Here is a 25,962-nt window from a genome sequence, read left to right as displayed (position 1 = left end):
GAATGCCAGTTTGTTAGAACAAAGTGTTCTTGCATTGAGGGAGGACATGAGCAGAGGCCTGAAGTCCTTCCACTATACCTGTGCATTGTCACAGAAATATATGTACATAAGCCAATACCTCTATTTTTATGGATTAATATCTTTAGATAAGGCTGTTCTTCCTATTAAGGTTTACAACCCTGGGAACTCCAGGGAGCATTCTGCTCTGGGCTACAGGGTTGCTCTAAGTATGAATCAACTTGGGGCACTAGAAATGGGTATGAAACAATTTTTTATTAAAGCCCCTCTATGTGTGCGTGGATGCGTGGTTTACCCACGCTCTCTCTTCTTATTCTTTGTGGAGATCTTTATAATTTTGATCCTCAGTCCATCACATGTGTAGTTAAAAATACATGCATGTGTTCAATTTTCCAGAACCTCCATAAAAAAGATGACAAATGAGGCAGCTTAAAACAAAACCCCCAAATTTCTTCTCTTCCTGTTCTGGAGGGCAGAAGTCTGAGAGCCAGGTGTGGGCAGGGCCACGCTCCCTCCGTGGCTCTATGGAAAGACCCTTCCCATGCCCTCATTCCTTGGCTCGTGGCAGCCACACTCCTTCAACCCCGCCTCTGCCTTCACTTGACCACTGTGTGTCTTTGTCAAAGATTCCCTTTCCTTTCTTTTATAAAGACACCAGCCATTGGATTTAGGGCTCACACCACATCCTGGGTTTCATCTCAAGCTACTTCCAAATAGGGTCCTTCTGGGAGATCTCATTCATTACACAGACCCTGTAAACATTTACTCCTCCATTTAAGAACAAGGGCCGATTTGACCACCCTTGTGGAACTTACCATGACCCCTGAGCACGTTTGAACTGCACAGACGCACTTAGGCCTGAGACGCTCTGTGTTGGCAGAGCTGTGTTGGGAGGGTCCGTGTGCAGCTTACTCATCTCGTGAGCAGTTCCTCTCTGCAGACTTTTAGCAAATGGACACTCAGCACTCGGGCTCAAAGTTTTGTGAAGGGTCCACTAGGAACTACATGCAGATCTTCAACTTGGAAAGGGAGATTGGCGACCTGCAACTGTATTCTTTAATGTGTATCTAGTCCACATGGAAAGGTTTCACTCAAGGGGCCCTGGTGGCATAGCGGTCATGTGGTGGACTGAGGCCACCAACCACTGAGGGAGGGAGACAGGAGGCTTTTCTACTCCCAGTCAGTCCTGGAAGCACATGGCAGCCCAAGCCTGTCCCACAGGGTCCTTATGACAGGTGCCCTAACAGCAACTCTGCCAGCCTGTTTGCAGCTGTCTGTCATCTCCCCATCGATAGATTCCGCTTAAAGCCTCTCAGCAGGACTGTTGACATGCATGGTGATGCGCCTGAGTACTTCATGGGAGCAACCTGAGATGCCAGCTAGTTAGAATGAATCTGTAAGAAACGCTGCCGAGACTTTGATTGGAGTTGATATTAATCGTTTAATTACATCTCTATAGGAGACTAGTTAGTACTGAACCTCAGAATTTTTGTGCCACACAAGTCTTTTTTGTAAAACATTTTTTGGGTGGCAAATGGTACTTACCATATATACTAGAGTATAAGCCGGCCTGAGTATCAGCTAAGGCACCAGTTTTACCATAAAAACTGCATAAAAATGTAGAAAACTCGGCTTATACACGACTATATACGGTAAAACAACAAAACAAACAGCTTAATCTTCTGGCCATTTGCTGCCAAGGACTGAGATGTCATCCCCAACAGCCCTTTGGCAGACTGAATTTGTTAGCACTCATGCAGTTCAGACACATGAGGACACTAGGAGTGCTACCAGCCTCAACCTGGCAGCTCGGTTCTTTTGGGGCATCTCACACACAGGTGTGCAACGTGGTTTGGACAACCTGTGTACATCTGTTTCTGAGGGACGTGGCACGGGTCTCCGGGGCCGTGCTAGCCCGGCAGCTCCCACTGGATGGCCCAGGTGAGCCCTCTGCAGTCCAGCTGTCCCGCTGTGGCCACCTACTCTAAGTCAGCTGCAGGGACATTTCAGCTCCCCGAGAACCTGCCTGGAGAGGGGATGGGACAGGCCAAGAGCATCAGACGGGAGGACCTGAGCACACGCCTGTTTACTGTCAGCCGATTGGAGACCACACTGGACAAAACCCAGGCACTGGAGCTGCAGAAGGCCTGCAGCAGGGTTGGGAGTTTGGGCCTGGTGACGTCCCACTGCACAACCAGCAGAAGTGGGGTTCTCATTTCAAGGGGAGGATGCCGTTCCCAGATGCTCAGACGGCTGAGTGTCCTCATTCCCAGATACGGGGTGAAGTAAAAACATGTCACTTAGGGTTACGTCCAGATCATCCGCTGATGGGTTTATCCCCGGCAAAGTGAGTGCCACATGGCTATGCTCAGTGGACGGCTGCAGACAAGTACTGACTGGTCTGAGGCTGGTCAAGGTGCTCTCCACGAAAGGCCCACTCCCACCAGTGGCCCTGAGGGGGATCTGCGAGGCCAGTGACATTCAAGGAAGCAAGGTCAGTCCAGGTTCGTGGGGATCTCCAGTGGGATATGTGATAAAACAAAGACTCACAGCCATTGAGTTGATTCCAACTTACAGCGGATCTTATCGGACGGGGGAGCAGCCCTGGTGGTGCAGTGGTCATGCATTGGGCTGCTATCCACGTTCAAAACCACCGGCAACTGCAAGGGAGCAAGCCTGGGCTCTCTACCCCCGTAAACAGTTAGTTGCGGAAAACTTGCAGGGCTGGCTGGGAGTCAGCACGGACTCGCTGGCAAGGTTTGTTTTTTCATAGGACAGGGTCAAAGTGCCCCTGTGAGTTTCCAAGACTCACTCTCCTCTTCAAGGGTAGCAGGAGCTGTGGTGAGAGAACCTCCTTAGGAAACAGGACGCCATCTACCCTACAGCCTAACCACGCCCTTCAGACATTTCTGTTCCTGAAAACTCAGAAAGGACCACAGCCGGAGTCCCTCGAGGTGCCAAAGCTGCGTAATCGCTCAGAAGGGTTAGAGATGGAAACAGTCTTCAGAGAGGCGCAGGCCTACACGGAACGGATGCTGAGGAACAACAGCTTCATGTTGACATGTGTTTTGAAAGGGCTTTATGATTTTGTAGCAATCCATTTTCACTTACCCTTGCATGCAGTCAGATATTGCCCACGTCACATGCCTGTACGTAGCCATTAGATCAATGGCGGGCGGGAACAGACATGAACACCAGAGGGAAGGCCTGTGGTGAGAGCCATGTGGTTTTGTCAAGGCTGCACCAGGGCAGTGGTGGGGCATCACCGCCAGCACCCGTCGGCTTTCCAGCGGCTGATGCAGGAGAGCTTCCAGGCGCGGCAATCGGAAACTCAGCTAATGTCAACCCCCAGGATCGCCATGGTCCAACCCACACACGACCATGAGGATGGCTCAGGAATGGGCAGCATTTCACCCCCCATGTGGGAGGCCCCGAATCAGGAGCCGGATTCAGCAACTGCGAGCAGCCATAGAATGACAGTCAATAACCCAGATCCGGAACAAGTGACTTACTGGCAATGTCAAAAGAGATGACCCCGCCACCCCTGTCCGTTGTGAGTTCACAACAATCAGAAAACGAAGACTGAGCCGTTGCCGTACAGCCAGCTCAGCAGCCCTTGCCTGCGCAGGCAGCGGCTAGGTTCCCTTCAGCGCGTACAGGACGTCGTTTGGGCTGACGTTGAGGCGCACACGGAGCAGCAGGTCGTTCCTGCTGGGCTCCACGAGGAGGAGGCGGCAGGAGCCCAGGCGTGAACACACGGCCATGGTCTCGGACACCGTGGGGTAGGGCAGCCCTTCCACCCGGCACAGAGTGACGTGCTGCCTGTACACCTGCACACAGGAAAGAGAGCCCAGTTCAGCTGCCTGGAGGTGAGGACCGGGTCTGGGAAAGGAGACCCCAGTGTCCAGGAAGCAGGACATCGGTGGATGCCCTGCATAGAAGCGGAGGGTGGAGGTCATGCTAGTCTAAAACTGGGTTCTGCCAAGAACCTAGGTGTGTAAGCCTGGGGCCAGTAAGCTTACTTTCTGAGTTTGGTTTTGTTTAAAGAAGGTACTGCCACATCCTTCGCGAGTTAAAGGATATGGAATATGTTGCCAGGCTTGGTCTCCAGGGGCTGAGAGCTCCTGCCAAGCGGCACAAAGGCCCGGGGAGAATGCCCGACAAGGGAGGCAGGAGGGCAGCCAGAGCCTATTGAGGAAAAAAAAGCCCTCACTGGGCCGGACGAGTCTGTGCACTCCCTGGTCACCCTTGACCAGGCGGGGAGCCTCCCGCAGGTTCAGCTCAGGGTACCTGGCATCCATGAGTTAGTGACTTGTCTGGGAAAGGATCACAAACTAGCAGATGAGTTGCCTCAGGTTCTGGGAAGGGAACAAACCTTGACCAGCAACTAAGTTTCTAAAACAAATGGACCAGCGCCTCATTAAAGCAGAAGCTGCTCTGTGGCAGTGACATAAAGCTGTGTGACAAATACCACAGACACTCCAGCACTGGGCACACATCTCAACAACTCCGCTTCCACGCAACGGCTTCCCACCGAGCCCGGTCTGGAGCTGAACCCTGCAGTCATGTGCCCGAGAGAGGTCTTTCACATGATTTCCAGTGACACCCAGATTCTGATCTGTGTGGCTTGTTTCTGGGAACACGGCCCCTCAATGCCATCAGCTGTATACTGGCACGGTGTCTGGCTAGTACATGGTAGACTCCCACCCTGGGACAGTACCCGGTCTGCATTCAGTCTGTCCTCCAAGCACTGGGTCACATACAGGGAGGTGCTACCCTGATATTGTGCTGTGTTATCTGGGCGGCACCAAACTGATATGCCCACCGTGTGGGATTCCTGCACTTTAATAGAGCCCCGATGCAAACCCAGGAGCCGGCTCACCTGCTGAAACGTTGCCTCCTCCAGACCTGATCGCCGGAACTCTGCAAGGATGGCTCTCAGGAAGCACTGCTCCAGGACCGAGCAGTTTCTTAAAGGAAAGAGGAGGTGTGAGTTTGCCACGGTGTCTGCACCACCAGCCGAAAGCCAAAGCCAAATGGTTTCCCCGTGCCGTGAGAACCAAGGAAGAACTGGGAACTCGATCGCCGTCTTACTCAGCAAGGCCAGCCCGTCTGCCTGCAGCTCCAGCTGCTGTGCTCAGTGCTGCCCCGGCAGTGCGGGAGCACCACCGGCAATGTGTCACCCCAGGGACAGAAGTCGCAGCCTGGCACCCACGGCTTCCCTTTGCTGGTTTCCCACAGCCGGGCCATACCACGGTGCAGCTCAACCAACGGGGCCTGTTACCTGAGGGTTACCTCGCCATCACCCACCAGTAAATCCACCCTGAATGAACAGACTGAGAAAGGAAACGGATTTCCAAGGGCCTTCCCAGCCCCGGGCCTGTGGGGAAGGTCCCCGCTGAGGAGGTGGGAGGAGCTTACTTGATGGCAGTGATGTATGACGATGAAAACATCTCCTCCACTGCTTCCATCAGGTTGGACACGGTGACCAGGCCGGGGGAGCCGGGCTTCTGCTGGGCGAACTCGCAGATCTCAGTGGCTCTCCTGCAGATGTCCAGGCAGCGGCGGGCATCTCCAGAGAGGGCTGCGACCTGCAAGAGGGGCAGCTCCATCACTTGCCATCCCTTTGCCACCTCGGCCCAGGAGATCTGCCCGCATGGCCTTGGAAGCAGAAGGCCTGGACTGAACCCTGGTTCTGCAACCGATAACCCTGGCCAGTGACTCCTCTCTGAGCTTCAGGTTTATCTCTACACCTCCTCACGAGCCCGTGTCCTGCGGAAAAGGAAGGTAAATCCCGAGTCCTGGCTGGGAGCCTGATAGGCACCCAGAACTCACCGCCATCGATGCCACCCTCCAGAACCGGGCAGCACTGCCCCCAAGAGTTTCTGAGAGTGAAAGTGCCTTTTTTCCTGTGGACACACAGCAAGTAGATTATTCTGCTCGGTCTGAGGCACAGTTTCACAGTCAAACCTTTATCTTGATTTTACAGATAGCTCCACAACAGAAAGGGCAGACATTCTCAGCTTGTTTACAGAAAGTCGAGAAGAAACCTTTAGCCCAAAACATTACCGCTCCCTCTGAAAGGAGGGTTGAGGGTTTTTGCTCCTTGTGGGAAAGGGGCAGTGACCTACTAGCAGTGAGCCTCGGCCAAGGGGGCGGAGAGAGCCCATCAAGCCCCCAGACAGGGTCTCTTGGCGGGCCCTCACAGGGGTGGTTCTGCGGGGAGCTGAATCGAGATGGGAAAAGGACTAGAAGCCACAAAGCTGGGGGAGCCGAGGAGCCTGCCCAGCCCAACAGCTCTGTGCTGCTCCTTCCTTTTCACGGGCAGAGGCTGAGGGCCGACTCCTCCACACGCCAACAAAGTGAGATAAAAGATAAACCATGTGCTCTACTCGTGGTGTTGTTGAGAACACGCACAAATCCCACCACCTCTCGGGACAACCAGGGACAATGACTGACTGCATTCATATAGTCATCCAGCCTGGATGGCTCTTAGAAGTCTCGACCCGATTGCATGAAAATCTACTCTGCGTCTCCCTCCTCTCATCAGGACCAGTTATGAGGACTGGTAGCCAGGCACCACGTAGTCCTGGACTCATGGCAAAGGGCCTCAGCTGGGAACACCTGGATTCCCTGCATACTCCCTCTCGGCGACTATGTTCCCAGCACGCGCCAGCAGTCCCCAACAGGCACCCACCTGGAGACATCCCCAAATGACCGTGACCTTCTAACAGTCACAGTACAGGACGTTTTTTAAAGCACAGTGTGGACCCTATCTCCTCCAGGCCCGTTTCCCGGACAGTCTGAACTCATACAGCCCCAGAAACCCACAGGGGCAGTTCTGTGCAGTCACCAAGAGTTAGCATTGACTCCATCGCAGTTAAGTTTGGCGTTTTAAGAAGTTTCAGCCTCAGCGCACCCAGGGTAGAGCCTGCCTGACACCTGGCAGGTCTCGAGGCTCCCAAAGGTCTTCTACGTGTAGCTAGGAGCTCCCTGTGGGTGACATACCTTCCTGGCTACCAGCTGGATGGCGTCACCTTCAAAGGCCTTTACATGTTTGAGCCGGGACGTCAGGATCTGCTGCAGCTGGCTATGAGTGTAGGGCTGGAAGGACATCCTGGTGAGGCCCTAGGGAGCCGAGATGACAGACAAGGTTGCCGAATGTCCACTCTGATCATCCAGGTAGAAGGCAAGTCAGTCCATCCCCAGCCCACTTTTCCGAACGCCCTATCCGACTCCACATACAGCCAGAACTACTTCCTGCTGCTTCTGTTGCTGCCCGTGGCCAGTGGCACTCTGGATGGCAGCATTTTCCATTAAATTTAAGAACCTTTCATGGTAGTAGAATTGTTAGAAGTCTCATGAAACAGAGATGCTCAACTCCGAGTGGGTGGGCAGACCTTAGCATCCTCCGCAACGTGCTTGTCCCTGGCTCCCAGCTGCACTCTTGCTTATGACTAGTTCTCCGATGCTGTACTTCCTGGTCCCTGAGGGCAGACCATGGATGCTTGCCTTGTTCGTTGTAATACACCAAGGATCTGAAACATCCTGGTACATTAAAAGGGCTTAACTAATTTTTTTAAAACAAGAAACTAAATCTCTATGGCTCTGTGCAACTGAAGAACAGACAGGCAGACAGAAACTAAGATGGTGTGATGTCTGCAGAAAGTTACATAAAGGTGACACCCTGAATTCCAATCCAGGAACGACGGTTTTTGGAAAAGCTTTGTGCCGCGCTGGTCCAGCTTACGGGGCTGTAGGAACAGCGTGAGTGCTAGCCTGGCACCTACCAGTCGGCTTGCCACCCGTTTCATCATGACTCGCTCCGGCAGGTCCATTGTGTTGGCGATGGTCAGGACCACCAGCTGGGCCTCCTTGTGAGTGGGCCAGTCAAACAGATTGTACAGCACGTCTTGTTTCTGAGTCCACAGGAGGTCGAGCTGCCAGGGGAATGGCGGGAGATGCAGGGCAAGTCTCAGAGACCCCGGCAGTGCCCCGGAGGGCTATCATGGTTTGGGTGGCATGTCACCTCACCAGAGCAGCAGAGGTGGTTAGGGGAAGGGGGGTACATCTCTCTCTCTCTCTGACCACTAAAGAATGGGTTCAGATTCATGAGACTTCCCTTCTGCCCAGGAATTGCTCTTGGAGCACCATTTCCCCTTGGGTCCCAAGAGCCCTCCTCACCTCATCCACCAGCAGCACGGTGGTCTCCTGAGGGGAGCCTGGGGTGCAGAAGTGCTTTGCCAGCAGCTCCGCAGCGTGAGTGGCTGATGCCTTTTTGCCCGTCAGGTGCTGCATTGGGTAAAAACACCTCCAGTCTGGTAGGCTGTAACAGTTCTACTTTCCTGGGCTTAAAGCTCAACCCGGAGGCAGAGGGAGCTGCTTGGTCTGGGGACTGCAGAAGCCCATGCTCTGCCCACCAGTCTGATCGCAGCCCCAACTCGGAAGAGCAAGAGAAGGCGCCACATGGGAATGTAACAAAAGTGAGGGAAATGGATGCTTGAAATGCACACCCACCCCGGGTGGTACCCAGACCCCTTCTGAAACCACGAGCACACAACCAAAGGGCCCCCACAGCTTTGGCGACCTGCAAGATTTGCACGTAGATTTGGTGGGGCTCCGTCAGCTTCATGCCGTTGACCTCCACGTACTGGAAAGGCGGGACCTCCTTTGCTTCAGCTGCCAGCTGCAGGCAGCGTATCACCTCATGCACAGTGGCCGTCTTCCCGGTCCCTGGGACCCCAGAGATGTACATGCACCTAGACAAAGGAAGGACGAGCTGTGGGCTGGGGCAGGGAGAACACCGCGCACGCTAGTGGCCAGCAGGTTGGGAACGTTCGCCGAGGGAAGGACTGAGACCCACCCTGGAAGGTGGTCAGCAGAGCAGGACCTGCTGATCTGCAGTGTCCATTTCACAAGCGACGCTGTCACGAACTGCCCACCCAAGGCCTGCCCCAGGCCGGGTGGGAAGCACAACTCCTGTTTCCACAGACCCACTTTCAACTGCAGCTGCACCTGCTGCAGGCGTACGCAGCGATCTTGCCTGTCCTCCTCCCGCTGCAGGGCCTCCACCTGCCTGAATCCTAACGCGCCAGGGCGCTGTCCTCTCAGAACCCTGCCCCAGAAACCCTCCTGGCACAACTCACCCTCCAGTGTGGTCCAGGAGCTTGCTTTCCACGAAGTTGTAGATGTCTTGGAATTCCTGTTCCCGACAGGGGAGGGACTGAGGCACGGCAGAAACGTGCAGCCTAGTTACAGCAAATGGGGCAAAAAGAGGCCTCTGGAAGCATCGCACTGTTTCCTCAGCAACGTGTAGACACGGGCCTAGTGTCTGCAGCGCACGTCAACTTCCCCCACGAGAAGAGCCTTCAGCCCGAATCTCCTCCATTTGCCGCCTCAGTGGCTCGAACCAACGTCACTTCACCCACTCCCCCAGCTCCGGGGGGGCCTCATCCTAGGAGACCGACCAGGCTGACTCCTGGTGGTGGGTTTCAGAACAGGTCCCACACAGCTGAGAAGCAGGGTCCCTACCACGGACCAGACGGCCTCTCCTTTCACAGCTGCAAGCTCCCCACACGTGCCTGCTGCTTACTGAACGCACAGGATCTCTTACCCAGCCGTTCCTGGGTGCGCCAGGCCTGCACCCACCCCTGCTCTGAGGGACCGGGCAAAGAGGCCGCCTTTCTCACCTCAGCCGGGCCTCCTCCAGCACGCTGGACGGCTCCTGGGCAGCCAGGCTTCGGCTGCGGATCTGGGGTGTGGCCTGGCGTGGCGTTCGGCACGTAGGCTGCATCAGAGGGAGAAGACTTTCAGAAAGAGGAGCACAAAAACCCAAGTGATGCGTGTCGCTCCTCTGAGAGGAAGCAGGTGGTGAAATCCCTGGTCCCATTCTTCAGCTCCCACCTCCCAGAGAGCACACTCTGCACACAGGTCCCGCCCTGACGGCCCACACAGCATCAGGATTTGGGAACAATGTCAACACGAGGCAGGCATGCATAAAAGTATGGACTGGAGACCCTTTAAATACCATTTTGAAACAGACTAGGAGTGACTAAGAAATCCCTGTGTTCAAATACAAGGTAGAGGAGGAGGCTCGGGGGAAGCCATTGCCCAAATTTGTTTCCACTCAGGCCTCCTGTGTTCCACTAAAGCAGTGGTTCTCCACCTTCCTAATGCCACATCCCTTTAATACAGTTCCTCGTGTTGTGGTGATCCCCCACAACCATAAAATTATTTTCGTTGCTACTTTATAACTGTCATTTTGCTACTGTTATGAATTGGGCGACTCCTGCCAAAGGGTCATGACCCACAGGTTGAGAACCGCTGCACTAACTCCCATCCCAAACGCTGGGGTCACAGCCGAGTCTAGCATCACAGCCCTGCTCCCTTTCTTCTGTGAGGCAAGCAATTTCCACCAAGTGCTAACTCCACGGTGGGCAGGTCACGTTCACTGATGGACCTGCAGTGACCGCAACAGTGGGCTCAAGCCGAGCAGAGATCGTGAGGGGGGGGTAGGACGAGCAGTGTTTCTGTCTGTCGTACATTCAGAACGGACTTGAAGGTACCTAACCAGAACCATTCCCACTGACCACACACATCTGCCGACCCCAACACACACATCTCAACTGACAACGAAATAAGAGCCAGGCACTTGTCAAGCTACGCTCCAAAAGACAAGACGCTCCCAGAAAAACACCCAAGACTCATCAACTCAACCGCCAGTGTTCTCTTGCAAGGCCACAACGGACGTTGATTCACTGAGGGCCTTGGGAAGCAACCAATGTCCCTTTGTTCAAAGGTCCTTGAACACGAGAAGGCTTTTTCCTCCATATTCTGAAGATTCTGCTCACGTTCCGCAGGATGTCCCTTGCCTTTAACCTATTCATCACCAGGGCCCAACCCAAGTAGATCTCGGGTGGCTCCTGTGCACCAGGGGATAACACTACCAGCCCACAGCCGTGCTGCAGCATCGGCCGAGCAACCGCAGGCACCGAGTGCTTTGCTAGGCTCGGTGAGAAAGGCTAAGGTGAGGGCACAGTTCTTTTTCTTCCTCCAGCGGCTCAGTCATATACGAACCTTATAAGGAACTTCAAGACTCAAAACCCACTTACATTCTGTCCTCTGAACATGTAGTAGTACCTCCACGTTGAAACCGTGGCGTTCAGACTACGGGGTGTGCACAGGTGCCTGGGACCGTGTGGCTTTGGCTATGTGGTTGTTGTTATGAGTCCTTCGAGTCAGTTCTAACTGCAGTGAGCCTGCAGACAACAGAACGATCGCTGGCCTATGCTGAGGCGTTGTCCCCACTGTGAGGCTGGAGCCCATTCCGTCTTGCGGAGGGTCCCCCTCTTTCCCTGACCCTCTGCGCTGAGGGAGCCCTTCGTCCCCAGCCACATTGTGAGTGTCTTCCAACCGGAGGGCTCTTCTTCCACCCGTGTCTGACAGTGTTCTACAGCTGTGCGCAGGGCTTTCAGAAGTGGATTACCTATTCCTTCTTCCTCGTCTGTCTGAGTCTGGAAGCTCTGCTGAACCTTGCCCATCACGGGTGACCCTGCTGGTGTGAGAAACGCTGGTGGCACAGCCTCCAGCATCGCAGAAGCCACGATAGTACCACAAAGTGGCTGGCAATCACAGCCTTTAAAATAAGAGCAGGACGCATCCTCCGCTAAAAGAGCCTTACGGTTTTCTTTGGTGTCTTGGAGGGAGTCTGAAAGGATGACCTCGTGGGCGATCGTAGGTTCCTAGACACAGTGCCGGGCGTTCTCGGGGGGCGCGGCGTGGCGGCCTCTTCCTCCTCCTCACTGCTAGAGTCTGAAGGGTCTGAGGTCTGCAGAAACTCTTCGTCTTCATTGTTCCTACCATCACCTAAAAACCTGGACATTGGGATATTATTTTCTTACACGCAGTGTTCAGAGTCTAAATAAGAGAAGCTTCATGACAGGTCAGCGTGGAAGAGGGGGGTGCCTCCTCTCCCCAGTGCTCAGGCACAACGAGTAAAGATTTTGCCCCACTTCCCAGGACTAACAACTGCCAAGTCACGTTGAACGTCACAAGACTTTCCTAAGTTTTGTGCTGTTCTCGTTTCAGAGATGGGAAAGTTGAGGCTTGGGAAGGTTACATGACCCTGCTGAAGTTATACAGATAGTAAGGGAGAGTGCCAGGTTTGAATCAGTGTCTACCAGGAGCAGAAATCCTGCTATTTAGACACTCCCACACTGCTCCTCGCAGCAGTCTCTATTCCCTTCCCAAGTACAACAGTCCCGGGAATGTAAGGTGCCTCCAGCACAGGAGACAAAAGGTAAATTCCTAATGATGAGCCAAGAACAGACAACTTGAGAGCAAAGACCCCACAGGTACAGCTACCCACGTCTGTCTGCCCGTTGGGCAGCAGGCTTACCGAAGCTGTTGCCTAATCCGACTCAGAGTCAAGGCGGAACTCTTTCTGCGGACACGACCGGGGGCGCGCGCAGCTGCGCTCGGGGCTTCTGGTTGTTCCGCCTCCCTGTAAGATAGTGCAGCGAGGTGACCTGAGGCAGGTCGGGGCACAAAGGGTGAGGAGCAGGCAGCAGAAGAGAGCCGGCCGGCCGGCCCAACGGGCTTCTGGCTCTTTCATGGCTACATTGGAAGGAACTAACCATACCTGACTTAAAAAACTCATACTCGAAGCTTAGATCAAATCCAGAAGTGGGAAAATGGCCTAAAGCTTATTCTGTCCCTGAGAACACACCTCCACCCCAACTCGAGGAGACGAGGAACACATTCATCCCAGGCAGCCCCCAGTCTCGTTTTGTCTCCGCCACCCCCTCACTGCGTTATCCTCCCAGACTCCCACTTAGTGTAAATGTACCTACGAGCACGAAGAATTTAATTCTTTTGAGCAACTGATCATAGGTGGGCAGGAGACCTGGTAACGTAGTGGGTTATACATTGGGCTGATAACTGCAAGACCAGAAGTTCAAACCCACCAGCCATTGAGTGGGAAAAAGAGGAGACTTTCAACTACAGTGTCGAGCAAGTGAGTCTCAGAAACCCACAGGGCAGCTCTACTCTATCCTACAAGGTTGTCGTGAATCAGAAGTTGACTGAATGGCAGTGATTGAGCATCTCTGGCGAGTCACATTTTACGTGGACAGCTTACCTGCAAACATCTCATCATGTCAAACTGCTAAATTTAATCTACAAGCCTTATCTTCTTATGTTACATGTAGTTGAGAACGGACGTGACAGTTGAAGGGACCCCAGCATGGAGCAATGCAGCAGCTGGTCGGGAAATCATCTGCCCTGGAGGACAAGCAGTCTACCTGAATCCGCTAGACTGTGGGCCCCATGCTGACGATTAGCCCACTAGTCTGGGGAGAGGCGTAGAAATCTGTAATTTGGAAAGGTCCCCAACGAATCCATGACACAACTGGTTTACAACCCAGTGCCCTAAGGGATCTGATTGTGGCACACACACTTCACATCCCGTGCAGGATCTGTGTGCTCCGTGGGAGTTAGGGCCCGTCCCAGGTTACCTCTTTTGGAGTTTTCTCGGCGTCAGGAACAACAAGGGCTCCTGCCGCCCTCTGATAGGATAAAGTTTCATCTCTTCACCAATCTCGGTGGCTTTCAGAGCTCGGCTTCGGGGTCTCAGTGTCATGTGACCTTTAAGTGAAGACTTCTGGTTGTCCTCGGGATAAGGAGTGACCTTAGATAGAGACCAGGTCTGAGGCCCATCAAGCTGAGGCTGCTTACAAGGTGCGGTGAACTCAGAGGTGGCTGCTTTCCGCTTGGTTTTCTCTGGAGAGGCCCGTGCATTCTGCTGGGGAGTCTTCCCGTGCGTTGTCTGAGAGAGGCCTACACCCCGGAGAAACCCCCAGACACTATCAATTGCTGACCTAGCACTGCACACACTCCTATCTTATCAGAACAAAGCCCACCCTCTGGGATTACACAAAGACAGGGTGTCTCCACCCTTGAATCATCCCATGCTTCCTTCTCCCTGCCAGTGGACTCAATCACTTTCAGTCTCCTACATTTCATGAGTGATTTTCCTAGTTAACACCACAAGTCAACTGTTAAGCCAGCTTTTGTAGATAAATGTGCAGCAATCGAGTTCCCCCAGAGCAATCTGAGACAGTGATTTTCCACCAGGGGTGGTCCCTGGGTGGTGCACATGGTCTGTCCTTGGCTACCACCTGAAAGGAGGTGGGATCAAACCCACCTGCAGTGCTGTGGAAGAAAGGCCTGGCTATCTGTTTCCATAAAGGTTACAACCAAGTGTTAACCCCTGGGATTGACGTGAGTCGGAACTGCCTCGCCAGCAGTGGGCTAAGTCTTGGTCTCAGCAGAGGCCGTGGGGTCACACGACCCCATTCCAGCCATCTAAAAATATTTACACGAACCTAAAAGGAAACAAGTGATCCAACTGAGTATCACTGAGGCTGAGACTGTTCTGAATCTGGCCTTTAATTAGAGAAAGAGAGGGTCCCTCGGGATAGGAGTGGCTATCTTGTAATTCAACTGTCCCACAAAAGCCCATCTCCTCTTCTACAAAACCACATGCCCGCTCCCTTCCATACCACAGCCACATGGCTGGGGCCCAGGGCCCAGGCATTCCCCAAGGGCATCAAATGGCAAAGAACATGTCAGATGGTTGGAGGACACAAAGGTTGACTCTGACTCAATCCTGCTTCCCATCTGAGACCCTTAAGTCCAAACACGAAGATGATCTAGAGCAGCATTTCTCAACCTGTGGGTCGCGACCCCTTCATAGGGGTCGCCTGATTCATAACAATAGCAAAATTACAGTCATAAACTAGCAACAAAATAATTTTATGGTTGGGGGGGGTCAACACACCACGAGGAACTGTATGAAGGGTCGCGGCATTAGGAAGGTTGAGAACCACTGATCTAGATGAGGTACAGTAAGTCTCCTACCACACCTTAACACACCGTAGATGGCTTTGGAGAAAGGAAGAGAAAATTCCAACAGAGACGACGGGAAAGGAGAGGCGGGAGATGGTGGTGGTAAAGGAGACAGGGATGTGAGCTAAGGCACCAGGGCAGGGAAGCCCGGAGCCCGCAGCTCACTGTTCTCACGGGCATCCAAAGCGGGCCATTGGCACAGGCATGGCTAGAAGAGTGATGTAGTTGCTGTACGTCAATGTGGATGGCAGCTTCAGTCAGTCACCAAGAAGCAGAAACCACCCACATCTCGTCACGTAGAGAATCAATAACCACGGGCACAATGGGATATTGCTCGGCAGTGAAAAGCACCAAGATCCAAACCAAACTCGCGGCCATCACCGTGATTCCGGACGCTTTGCTACCACACTGGGCAGGTTAGAACTACAGCTCTTTATTGGAGTAGAAAGCCTGGTCTTTCTCCCTTAGAGCGCCTGGTGGTTTTGAACTGCTGACCTTGCCATCAGCAGTGCCGCTCGAAACCTGGGCTCCTTCAAAAAGGGCACAGGTGGGGATAAATGCAGCCACACAGATGAATCGCAGACACACTAGGCTCAGTCAAAGGAGGCAGACTGAAAAGTCTACATCCGAGTGGCTCTCACCCTACACAGGGTTTCAGAGGTCTGTATGGAGATCTCCCAGAGCGCTGGTGGGGCTAAACCTTTGACCTTAAGGTTAGCAGCCCAGCGTGAACACATTGTCCCAGGGCAACTTCACAGTGCAGGAGTTCATTTATATGGTATTCTGGACAAGGCCAAGCACAAAAGTCAGATAAGTGAGAAGGAGCTGAAGGGAAGGCTTAACTATAAAAGGATGATTAAACTCTTCTCTACTCTGGTTATATTATTTTTGTTAGTAGAAACTTATAAACTGAAAGAGGAAATGTTGTTGTATATAAATTAAACCTCAAAGAACCTGAGATGTATATATATTTTAAAGTTAGCGAGAGCTAGGTCTTAGAGGTCTTTGAATATGAAGCTAAGAATCTTTCAATTGGTAGAACTGAAGGTGACTGTAGTGGAGTGAAATTTCTTAATATGGCTCTTCCACTCAATCTCTGTACCTGTAGGGAGTGGTCAGTTGATGTTACCTGTCCCTAACTCTACGGATGACCCATCTTTGAAGCAGCAGGAGAGAAAAGAAACCCCGAAGGACCTTGGGAGAAGAGCACATTCAAGATCTCTGTCGGAAGGCCAGCGAAACCAGATGCATTCCGAAGGTGGCTCGGCGACTCCGGGGAACAGAGCTGAGACTGTGAGGGACTCTCTCCGTAGCTGGCCCGAGACTATAGGACTGTGTGGCAGGGTGGCAGGCAGGCTGCCTTCCTGGTGGGTAGAGGTGAAGGCTAAGGGAACCAGGTGGCTGGGAGACGAAGACCTAGAGAAAGCCTTGGCGACTGGCTAAGACCGTATGTAATGACTGTATCCTTAGGTTTGCTGATCCTAGCGAGTGGTAACCTATGCCTTCCCTTAGAAACCCCCGTCACTGTGCATGCATCTGTGAGTTGTGTGTGGCTACTGCAGGGAATGACTGCCTCCAGCATGGGTGTCGGGCGGCGTGGGAGGACAGTTGGTGACAGAACGGGTACAGGAGGAGGGTCCATGGAGGCCTGCCTGACCCGTCTCACAGCAGTAAGAAATCATAGGTCAGTTATGGCCCCACACTGCTATTTATTGCAGCGACTCATGTCTAGACAAGTATGAAAATGTCTCGCAGGCAGTGGAAGATATGAAACTAGTAATAATTTATGATTTATCAGGGGTCCATGGGAAGGTGGAGGAGGGAGGGCAAAAAGAGGAGCTGATACTAATTGCTCAAACAGAAAGAAAATATTTTGAAGATGATGATGTACAAATGTGCTCGATACCATTGATGCATGGACTGTTATAGGAGCTGTAAGAGCCCCAAGTAAAATGATTTATTAAAAAGATATATATCTATGAATGTGTCTCAAAGTCCTAGACTCTCACACCTCTATTGAACATCATACCTTTCTGTCAAAACAACTAAGCCAAAAAATTATCACCATATCCTCCCTACTCTAAGTATGTAATCGTGCCAAGTCTAAATCCCCCGACTTCACCATCATGGTCCTGCAGAATCAGTAATAAAAATACTGTAATAATTTCTAAGGGTTGGATTTACAGATGACTGCTACGTTGTTTTTCTGCATTTACAACATTTCATTTCTTTATATTTGGACACTATCGAGAATAAAAACCAACCAAACCTCTTCACCAAGTAGATGCTGACGCACGGCCACTCCATCAGACAGAGGAGAACTGCTCCAAGGGTTCCAAGGTGTGAATCTTTGTGACTGTGGATCTCACATCTTTCTCGATGCAGTGGCCGGTGGGCTTGAACCACCCATCTTTTGGTTAGCAGCCAAACACCTACCCACTGTGCCACCAGAGTTCCTGAAAATATCTGACACCCAAAGAGTTTGGCACGCACACAAACATTCCAGGGGACCAGGGACAGACGAGTGAATACAAAAAAGTCCAGGAAAAATGGAATGGAAAGACAATGGTATTTTCTTCCAGGAACTCTTTGAAGCCCCATAAATAATGGGATGAAAATGATCTCTGAAGCGAAGAAAGCTGATGGTGTCCAGCTATCAAAAGATACAGCGTCTGGGGTCTTAAAGGCTTGAAGGTAAACAAGCAGCCATCTAGCTCAGAAGCAACAAAGCCTACATGGAAGAAGCACACCAGCTTGTGTGATCATGAGGTGTCAAAGGGATCAGGTACCCTTTGACAGGCATCATCAGAACAAAAAAATCATATCATAGTGAATGAGGGGGAGTGCGGAGAGATCCAAAGCCCATCTGTAGGCCACTGGAGATCCCCTTACAGAGGGTCTTGGGGCGGAGACAAGCCAGTCAGGGTGGAGTGTATCAATGATGAAAAATACATCTTTCCTTTAGTTCCTAAATGCTTCCACCTCCCTCACTATCATGATCCCAATTCTACCTTACAAATCTGGCTAGACCAGACCACTGGTACAGCTAGGAACTGGAAACACAGGGAATCCAGGGCGGATGATCCTTTCAGGACCAGTGGTGAGAGTGGCGATACAGGGAGTGTGGCAGGAGGGTGAGGTGGAAAGGGGGAACCGATTACAAGATCTACATATAACCTCCTCCCTGGGGGGCGGACAACAGAAAAGTGGGTGAAGGGAGACGTTGGACAGCGCAAGATATGACAAAATAATAATTTATAAATTATCAAGGGTTTGGGAGGGAGGGACGGAGGGAGGGAGGGGAAAATATGAGGAGCTGATGCCAGGGGCTCAAGTGGAGAGCAAATGTTTTGAGAATGATGAAGGCAATGAATGTACAAATATGGATAAGAGTTGTATGAGCCCCTAATAAAACAATTAAAAAACAAAAAACAAATGTGCTTTACATAATTGATGTATGTATAGATTGTGATAAGAGTTGTATGAGCCCCTTAATAAAATGATTAAAAAAGGAAGATCTCTGAGAACTGCCCCGGGAGGACCTTCAGGTACTGTGATTTAGTGAAAGAGCAAGGTAGAAAGAATGGACCCGGGGAGGGGAGGGGAAAGAACACGTGTGTGCACGCGCATCTGCGGACTCCTGCAACAGGACTGCAGGCAAGGGAGGCCGGGAAAGAACCCAAGTTCCCGACAGGTGGGGAGAACGGCCCTCTGCAAACGACTGCGTTAAACCGCGTCAGTTCTCTAACTCTGTCACTGTCGCACACGTTTCACCAGGAGTGACAAGTGTTTATAGATCAGAGGGCTGCAAACTCCTCTTCTTTTTTAAAGCTCTTCTATAAATGGTCCGGATGGTAAATACTGTAGGCTTTGCGAGCTACTTCCAAGTTAAAAAAAAAATGATTTTGCATGCAGTTAAATAAAGTCTTTAAAAAAAGTCTTGAGTCGAGGGCTGTACAAAACCAGGTAAGCTAGGTCGGTCCTCACCAACTGTAGTTTATCACCCCTGAATCAATGGCAGCAATGTTTCACATGTGATACTTGTGGTTACAGAAGAGAATGCCCGTGTTCTTAAGGAGATACATGCTAAAGTGTGTCTTACATACATACGCACGCACGCGAACACACACACACTGATCTAGGTACACACACCGCATTAAACCACACCCATTGCCCCCGAGTCCATTCGCTGTGACTCAGTGTAGCCCTCTCTCTGGAGGACACCAATCTTCAGGGAGCAGCCGTGGTCACCCTTCTCCAGAGCAGTGGCCGGACCTCATGGCTACCCATCCAGGGTACAAAAGATTTACACAGATTTACAAAAGATGCCTATGTACTTAGAGCAAAGGAGGGAGGACAAGAAAAGGCAAATAGGGCAAAACATTCACAATGGTTGAGTCTAGGTGAAAAACACCAGTGTTCGTCATTTTTGCAGATTTCCTATGGGTTTGAAGTTTCTCCAAGATAGTTTGGCACAGAAGAGGGGAGATAGAGAGACTTTATGGGCCACAAAATAGGTAGGATTCATAGTGGGAGTGGGAAGCAAGGGAGGGGAATCGTTCCAGGCAGGGAGAACATTATGGGTTGGAGCTAAGAAATGCAAGAGTTGAGCGCAGCCCAGCCAAGTTCAAAGAGAAAATAGTCCACAGACCAGGTTTCCACGCAACATGCTCAGGGTCTCCTGAGGTCAAACCCCGCAACCCTCTCATTATGACAGTCTGGCAAAAAGCAGTCTCTGTTTTCATCTGTTACCCAAGGAGGACCACGCGAAGTCTTTTGGACAAGGAAGTAACCAAAGTGCACTGTGTTTCAGGAAGATTAAGATGAACACCCCTGCCACACCCACTCTTGCTCAAATAGTAATCATTCAGGCTACACCTGTCCTACTCTTTAAATCCTAACCGTTTTTCAAGGTTCTACTTAAGTAGCACATACAAGAGATACGGAGACTTACTCGCTAGTATTTTAGTATCTAATTGCTCCAAAGTTGTTATTTTATCTCCAAACATGGCAAACCCCTTAAGCCAGACACTCAGAAGCCATCCCAGACGTCTCCCGGAGCCCCTCAAACATGGGCCTTGGCTTAAGTTAGATGCTCCTCCATGCTCTCAAAGAACCTTGCATACTCCCAAATTAGAGCACCTGTGACAGTTGACTGCTCACCTTTTAAATTATGCCATGCCAATACTAAAAGCCATAAGACAGCACTTAGGTAGATTCAGTAAAATTACAGAAGGTACATGTCCTAGGGTATACAGGCACGTTTTCCAACTTGTTAAGATTAATAACTGCCTACAAATAACTCACAATGCAAGACCCACACATCCCACCCACCAGCAAGCGACTGGTTTACGAGCGAGGCTTTCACTGCAAGAACGGAGCTGTGGCTTGCTTTCTCTTTCCCGCCCAGGTGGCTAAGGCAGAGAAATAACACCAGTAAGGCAGAAAATGATGGAGTGCTTGGCTTATTCATGCATCTTAGAATGCTCCTGTCTGCATCTGAATCAACTTCGAGTTTGAGCAGGATGCACTGGCCTGTCAGGGCCTCCTCACTCAGTTCTAGACATAGCACTGACATGATTTTTATGTCCACTGACACGTCCTGTACAGAGAAGTCTCGGCATCCCAAGGCCTATCAAATAGAGTACTTGAAATTTTATCAGTGCAAAAGAGATTTATGTATTCACTTTGATGTTTAGTGGGATGTCAGACAACGAATAGAGATCAATCCATTAGGGCCCCCAGGCCAGCCATTCAGTCAATGGGATGAAAATGCCAACCTATGACCAACAGAATGTGGCCTGGGCTGTCACGTGAAGCAGTACTGTATTACAGTCCCTCAGCCCGCTATTGCCCACTGTGACCAAGCGCCCTTACCGTTCAGCTCCAGCCTCTTCCGTGCTCGTGGAGTGAGCGAGTGGGTGGCACTCTGGCAAGCTTTTGAGGCCTGGTGCCTGGACTCAATCCTCTTGTCCGCATGCTTCGCTGTGGCCCAGGGGTGGCCGTCTTCGCTCTTCATCTTGGCTCCCACAGGCTTCTGGAACCCGGGGCTGCTTTCCTGGAGCGTGTCCAATCCTGCAAGTACTTCTGCAGGCAGAGGGCTGAACTTCTTTTCGTTCCAGGACAGTTTCACAAAGAGGGTCTTTTTATACTTCAAATCCGCAGGTATCACGTCATCCGGGGCTAAAGCTACTACCTACATGCAGGACATGAAGGAGGGTAGGAGAGATCAGGACCCAGCACGCCACATCAGAGTGACAAGCACAAGCATGCAAGTGGCTCACTGCTCAGGACAATCCACCCCAAGAACAAAGGGCAGCATTTGCCCCCAAAAGTTTCAGAACTAAAGGCAGGAAAGGAGGCATGATGGTGCAGAAGGCAGGGAGCCCGTGGGAAGGATGCTGTTCGTATGTATGTTCCACAGAGGATCGGCGCCTGAGCATGCAACAAAATGCGTAGCTATTGTCCCTGAGAAACTAATGTGCTCTGTGAGCTTCCTCTCACGCCGCAAGCAAACACCACCCCCCCACCACCCACCCCACAAAAAAAAAACATGCAAGTCCCTCTCTGTGCCTGGAATGTTACTTTTCAGTCTAAAGAGACGCAGATGTGGCAAAGTGTATTGACAGAGAAAACCATAAGAGTAGTTTAATATTTACTGAGTATTCAATCATTAGCGGCTTTAATGAAGTCAACAAACTATCCAGAATAAATAATTCTTTTCGTTTCATTTTTGAACTGCTTGCTTTTTCTCTTAAGTCCTGCTGGTCTCACCTTCATCCAAGCACACCGTCCCACACCTGCCTTATTTCTGTCCACCCACCCGGCTGATGATCACATCCAGCAGCAGACGCTTTTGCACCCTACTCTGTTCAGCCACGATACGTTTTCCCACAAGACACCTTCTGAAGTATGCTCCCCTGAGGGCAAGAGGCTATAATGGCTCCTATGGTAGCAAGCTCAGGGTGCGGAACAGAGTTCTCAAGGCTGTGTGCGACCTCTTGGAAGTCCATCGCTCGGCCTGCCCTTGGAAGGAGTTCTGGGGGGGTTTGCATCTCTAACCGTAAGCATTGGTTACCCAGGGAGCCAACATCAGACTACTGACCTGGATGGCAATGCCTTCTATGGACGCCTCACAAGGGCCTTCCGGCATGAACCATGCAGGGAGTGCCGGGGTCCTGTTCCATCTCACCACTCTCTGCCCCAAGCCCTTCCAGATCCTCCGAACCTGTGGTTTCAACTTCGACATCTGCCTTACACCCCTTGGCCTTTCTCCCTTTCACTGACCCCCCTCAGAGAGAATGCTATTGGACAGCACATGTCAGGCCGGGCTGTCTGCAAGGCAATCTGGGAAAAATCAGACCAGAACCCTGCCAGGCCAGAGCTTCTGTTCTATCACTAACCCAACCCCTGGATCACCACACCACCACAGGCCACGGGAAGCTCGATTCCCATCAAGAAGGCCTGAAATCGTTTCACAAGTCACCTGGAACTTGTGTCCTCAAAACAGTGTCTAATTCAGCCCACCCAAGAGCAGCTCACTAGCACCTGCTTGCTGTGAAATTCCATAATCCACATTTACAGGCGGTGCCTAGCCCCCAACTGGGTTACTCAAGGTGAGCCTCATGTAAGTGTTTCTCCTCACAATGCTTCATGCCTGCCACAGCACAGCTAAATATAATACCCCACTGTGATATAGTTACTAATTCCCCTCATCCCTCAGGCCACAACCCAAATGTACCTCCTCTAGGAAGCCCCTAACACACAGCAAAAACTCTCAATCAATATCTGTTGAGATTGTGCAAGCAGGCAAGCAAAGAAGGTGACAGAAGACACTTCATCCTCAGTGGGCTAAGTCACAGCCAGAAATTATGTTGCGGGCATGCAGGCTAGGAGACAGAAGTAAGTTTCACGGAAGGGAGCAGGGCACCACCTACCCGCACGGGGCCGATGATGGTCTCCGCGTTGATGTTGTTGTCACAGGCGGGATAATTATACCAGAAGATCTCCTGTGGGGCAGGCTCGCGGCCCAATAAATGCCGCTTCCCTTCCGGGACTTCAGAGAACCGGACACACCACTGCACTCGGGCACGCTTCTTGAAACGAGGTTTAGAACCTATGAAGGCAGAAAGAGGAGGGTTAAGAATATCTGCAAACACAGCCGCGGAAAGAAACGTGCCGACCACTTCCTATGCGCCAGATCCTGTGCTGAACACTTGCCAGGTACTGTCTTCACCTTACAAGGTGGCTGCTGTGGCTGTGCCCCTTTCCCAGGTGCAATCAAGGTCACTCAAACCAAACCTACTGCCATCGTGTCAGTCCCACCTTTTTAGCGACTCTCCATAGGGTTGCCAAGATTGTATCTATTTATGGAGAAGACAGCTGTAACTTCTTCCCATGGTGCATGGTGGTTTACCCCAACCAGACGGTTAGCCTAGCCCACAGCACCTGCAGGGCACCAAGATTATTGGCCAAAGATCCCAAGTCCAACCAGCAGCGACACAGCATTCATGCCCATCTCACTTTGCTCTAGTTATTGGTGCTTTCAGCCAACAAAGGAATTACAAACGGCACTTGAGAGGAGCTACTCTAATTAAGTCCTGGCGCGGGTGCTAATCATAAGGTTTGTGGTTTGAACCCACCAGCCACTCTGCCTGAGAAAGATGAGGCCGCCTGCTGCTGGAAAGATTTAAAGTCCACCCAAAGGGGCAGTTCTACTCTGCCTCTTGGATCTGAGGGACGTGAGTGTAGGTTTGTCTGTTACTGTTGTTTTGGACTCTAATCAACCAGAGTCCAGTCGTGGTGTAACAGTGAAGCATATTCAGCTGGTGACTAAGGGAGTTGGCGCCTGTCAGCCACCTGGGGAGAGCAGACCTAGCAATCTGTTTGTGGACTGTTAGATGGGCCGTCGAGTTGATGTCAGGACAGAGTGGAAATGCCCCACAGGGATTCGTAGGCTGTAGCAATCACAAGCAGATCGCCAGAGCTTTCCTCCCAGAGCAGCTGTTTGCAGTTAGCAACCGAGCCTGTAGCCAGGCCCCATCACGGACTATAATGGAGCCACCAAAGGCAGTGAAGTCAACGTCTGAGCAACCAGAGACGGAGGTGACTGTTGGCCAATGTCCGCTCCCAGCTTCCGCGGTGACATGGTGACACAGGGCAAATAGCCCTCGACGGCAGCAGCTCCCAGTGGAAGACAGACACTCTTGCCTGCCAGCGTCATTCCCCTTCCCTCCCAGAGCTTGCTCTCCTCCAAGGCCAGCGCCATCCTACAGCATCACACAATGACTCTAAAATCCGTGCACTTGTTCTGATGTGCTCCCCCTAGTGGATGCTAGTGCAATGAGGATCTTCTCCAAACCTTTCAAACACTCCTGCAGGCAACCCCCCACTCCCACCCCAGGCTATCGCTCTTCACCACCACTCCCACCCCAGCTGCTGAGGTCTTTCCTCTTCCCTCCGAGAGGATGCAGTTTCCTGTAGTTTCGAGTCCCCAGCAGTTTCTTCTTACCCTCCCTGTAGAACCCCCCCACTGTTCCCACCTTTCAGTGCGCTCTTGTGTGGCAGAGACCTGATTCCCGGACTCACACTGCTCTGGGGGACAAGGCCGAAGTGCCCCGCTGGGCTTCCGAGATGGTTCATCTTTATGGGAGCATAAATCTGGGGCTTCCGAAATGCCGACCCTGTGGCTAAGCAGCTTAACCCACTATTCTGAGGTGTTTTTCTTTTCCTATTGAACTCCAGCTACTGCATCTTCCCGATCCATCATAAGGATGGATTTGCGCTCAGCAAATGCCCCACAGCTCCAACAGCCAAAAGAAGAGTCATCATCTCGATCATAACGCGAAATACGCATCATACACCCCCACCCTACCCCCATCCTGCTTCCTGAACCCATCCTGTCCCCTACTTCCAAAATACTGCCTCCACGGTCATTCTGACTCGCTCCTAAAAAAATGAAAAAAAAAATACTAATTTTTTTTTAAAGGCAAAGCAGAATTCCTGACCCCTCCAATCCCATTTGATTCAGTGGTGCTCAGGGAGTGGAGCAAGTCACTGGGAGAAGGAAGGACCACGGTGCCGGTGACCGCACCTCACCCTCAGAGGTGCCCTGCATGCGACCACGAACACCAGTTCACTCTAGCCCCCAACTCACCATCTTCAAACAACTCAACCAATTTAGCAACGTATGGGTTTTCATCATCACTGCCTTCAATTAGCACAAATTGTCCAACTTGGATATGAACCTGAGTCGAAGAAGCTTCCATTTTCACGCACATTTCTCTGGAAAGTAACAAAGACTCATGTAAGGAAGTCACTTAGGGCTCTTCCCATCTTCTTGGCAGAGGAAAATACTTCCCAACTGGAAAATCCCGTCTCTCGGCCGCCCACCCTCCTATCAGGAAACCAATTTACCCAGTTTCATGCAGACTAGAGAAAAGGAACTAGATGAATTACTTCGGTAGAAGAATCCAGAGGCTTTAATATGAACCTCGATTTCTCTCAGTTATTAACACAGAACAACAGACAAATGCTTCCCAAGGCCGGCTGCTCAGAGAGCTCTAGGGCCAAGGAGGACATAGTACTAGCAGCTAATTCTATCCTTGAAGACTTGCATAGAACCTTACATTTTGAGGCCATGATCACACACATCAAATTGTATCAAGCCATCAATCACCACAACCTCTTGCTCCTCACACACTGCTTCCTCGATGCTACCATCTTCTCCCACCAGAACAACCCTTCCTTACAATGATCCTTATCTAGTATCCCTCAGTTTTCATGATGTAGTCCCTGGAACAGGCTGGGGAGAATCATTACCGCTTAGCTCGGAAACCCTGCATTTCCAGGACAACACCATCACTCACCTGTAGAATTGGTTGTGTAATTTTCGATCATACAGTGGCCTGCCAACCCAGGAGTAGGTTTGTCTGGTCTTCAGTCTGGTGTTGCAGTGTGCCATGGCTCCTGCGCATCAGTCACTGAGTCATGCGACGGCGCTCCAATGGGTCCTACAGCAGGGCTCCTGACTTCAGC

At 51.5% G+C, this 25,962-nt stretch overlaps 1 protein-coding gene and 1 pseudogene across 1 annotated transcript; both read right to left on the bottom strand.

Annotated features, from left to right (window-relative positions):
- LOC123521866 overlaps positions 1-934 on the bottom strand; it is a 4,745-nt pseudogene extending 3,811 nt beyond the window's left edge.
- Positions 935-3,653: 2,719 nt separating this feature from the next.
- On the bottom strand, positions 3,654-25,962 carry ORC1 (origin recognition complex subunit 1). The gene is made up of 16 exons (XM_045291757.1): positions 25,794-25,962; positions 25,082-25,209; positions 22,863-23,041; positions 20,803-21,121; positions 13,533-13,854; positions 12,416-12,520; positions 11,699-11,891; positions 9,708-9,805; positions 9,165-9,266; positions 8,606-8,777; positions 8,203-8,310; positions 7,809-7,958; positions 7,027-7,146; positions 5,440-5,609; positions 4,901-4,988; positions 3,654-3,848 (listed from the first exon to the last, which is right to left on the bottom strand). The coding sequence occupies exons 1-16, from the start codon at positions 25,886-25,888 to the stop codon at positions 3,654-3,656; spliced, it is 2,544 nt and encodes an 847-aa protein (XP_045147692.1). The 5' UTR covers positions 25,889-25,962.

This window comes from Echinops telfairi, unplaced genomic scaffold (assembly GCF_000313985.2).
Source record: "Echinops telfairi isolate 266 unplaced genomic scaffold, ASM31398v2 ScPeMD7_443;HRSCAF=831, whole genome shotgun sequence".
NCBI classification, from domain to species: Eukaryota; Metazoa; Chordata; class Mammalia; order Afrosoricida; family Tenrecidae; genus Echinops; species Echinops telfairi.
This window is presented reverse-complemented; position numbering and strand designations above follow the sequence as displayed.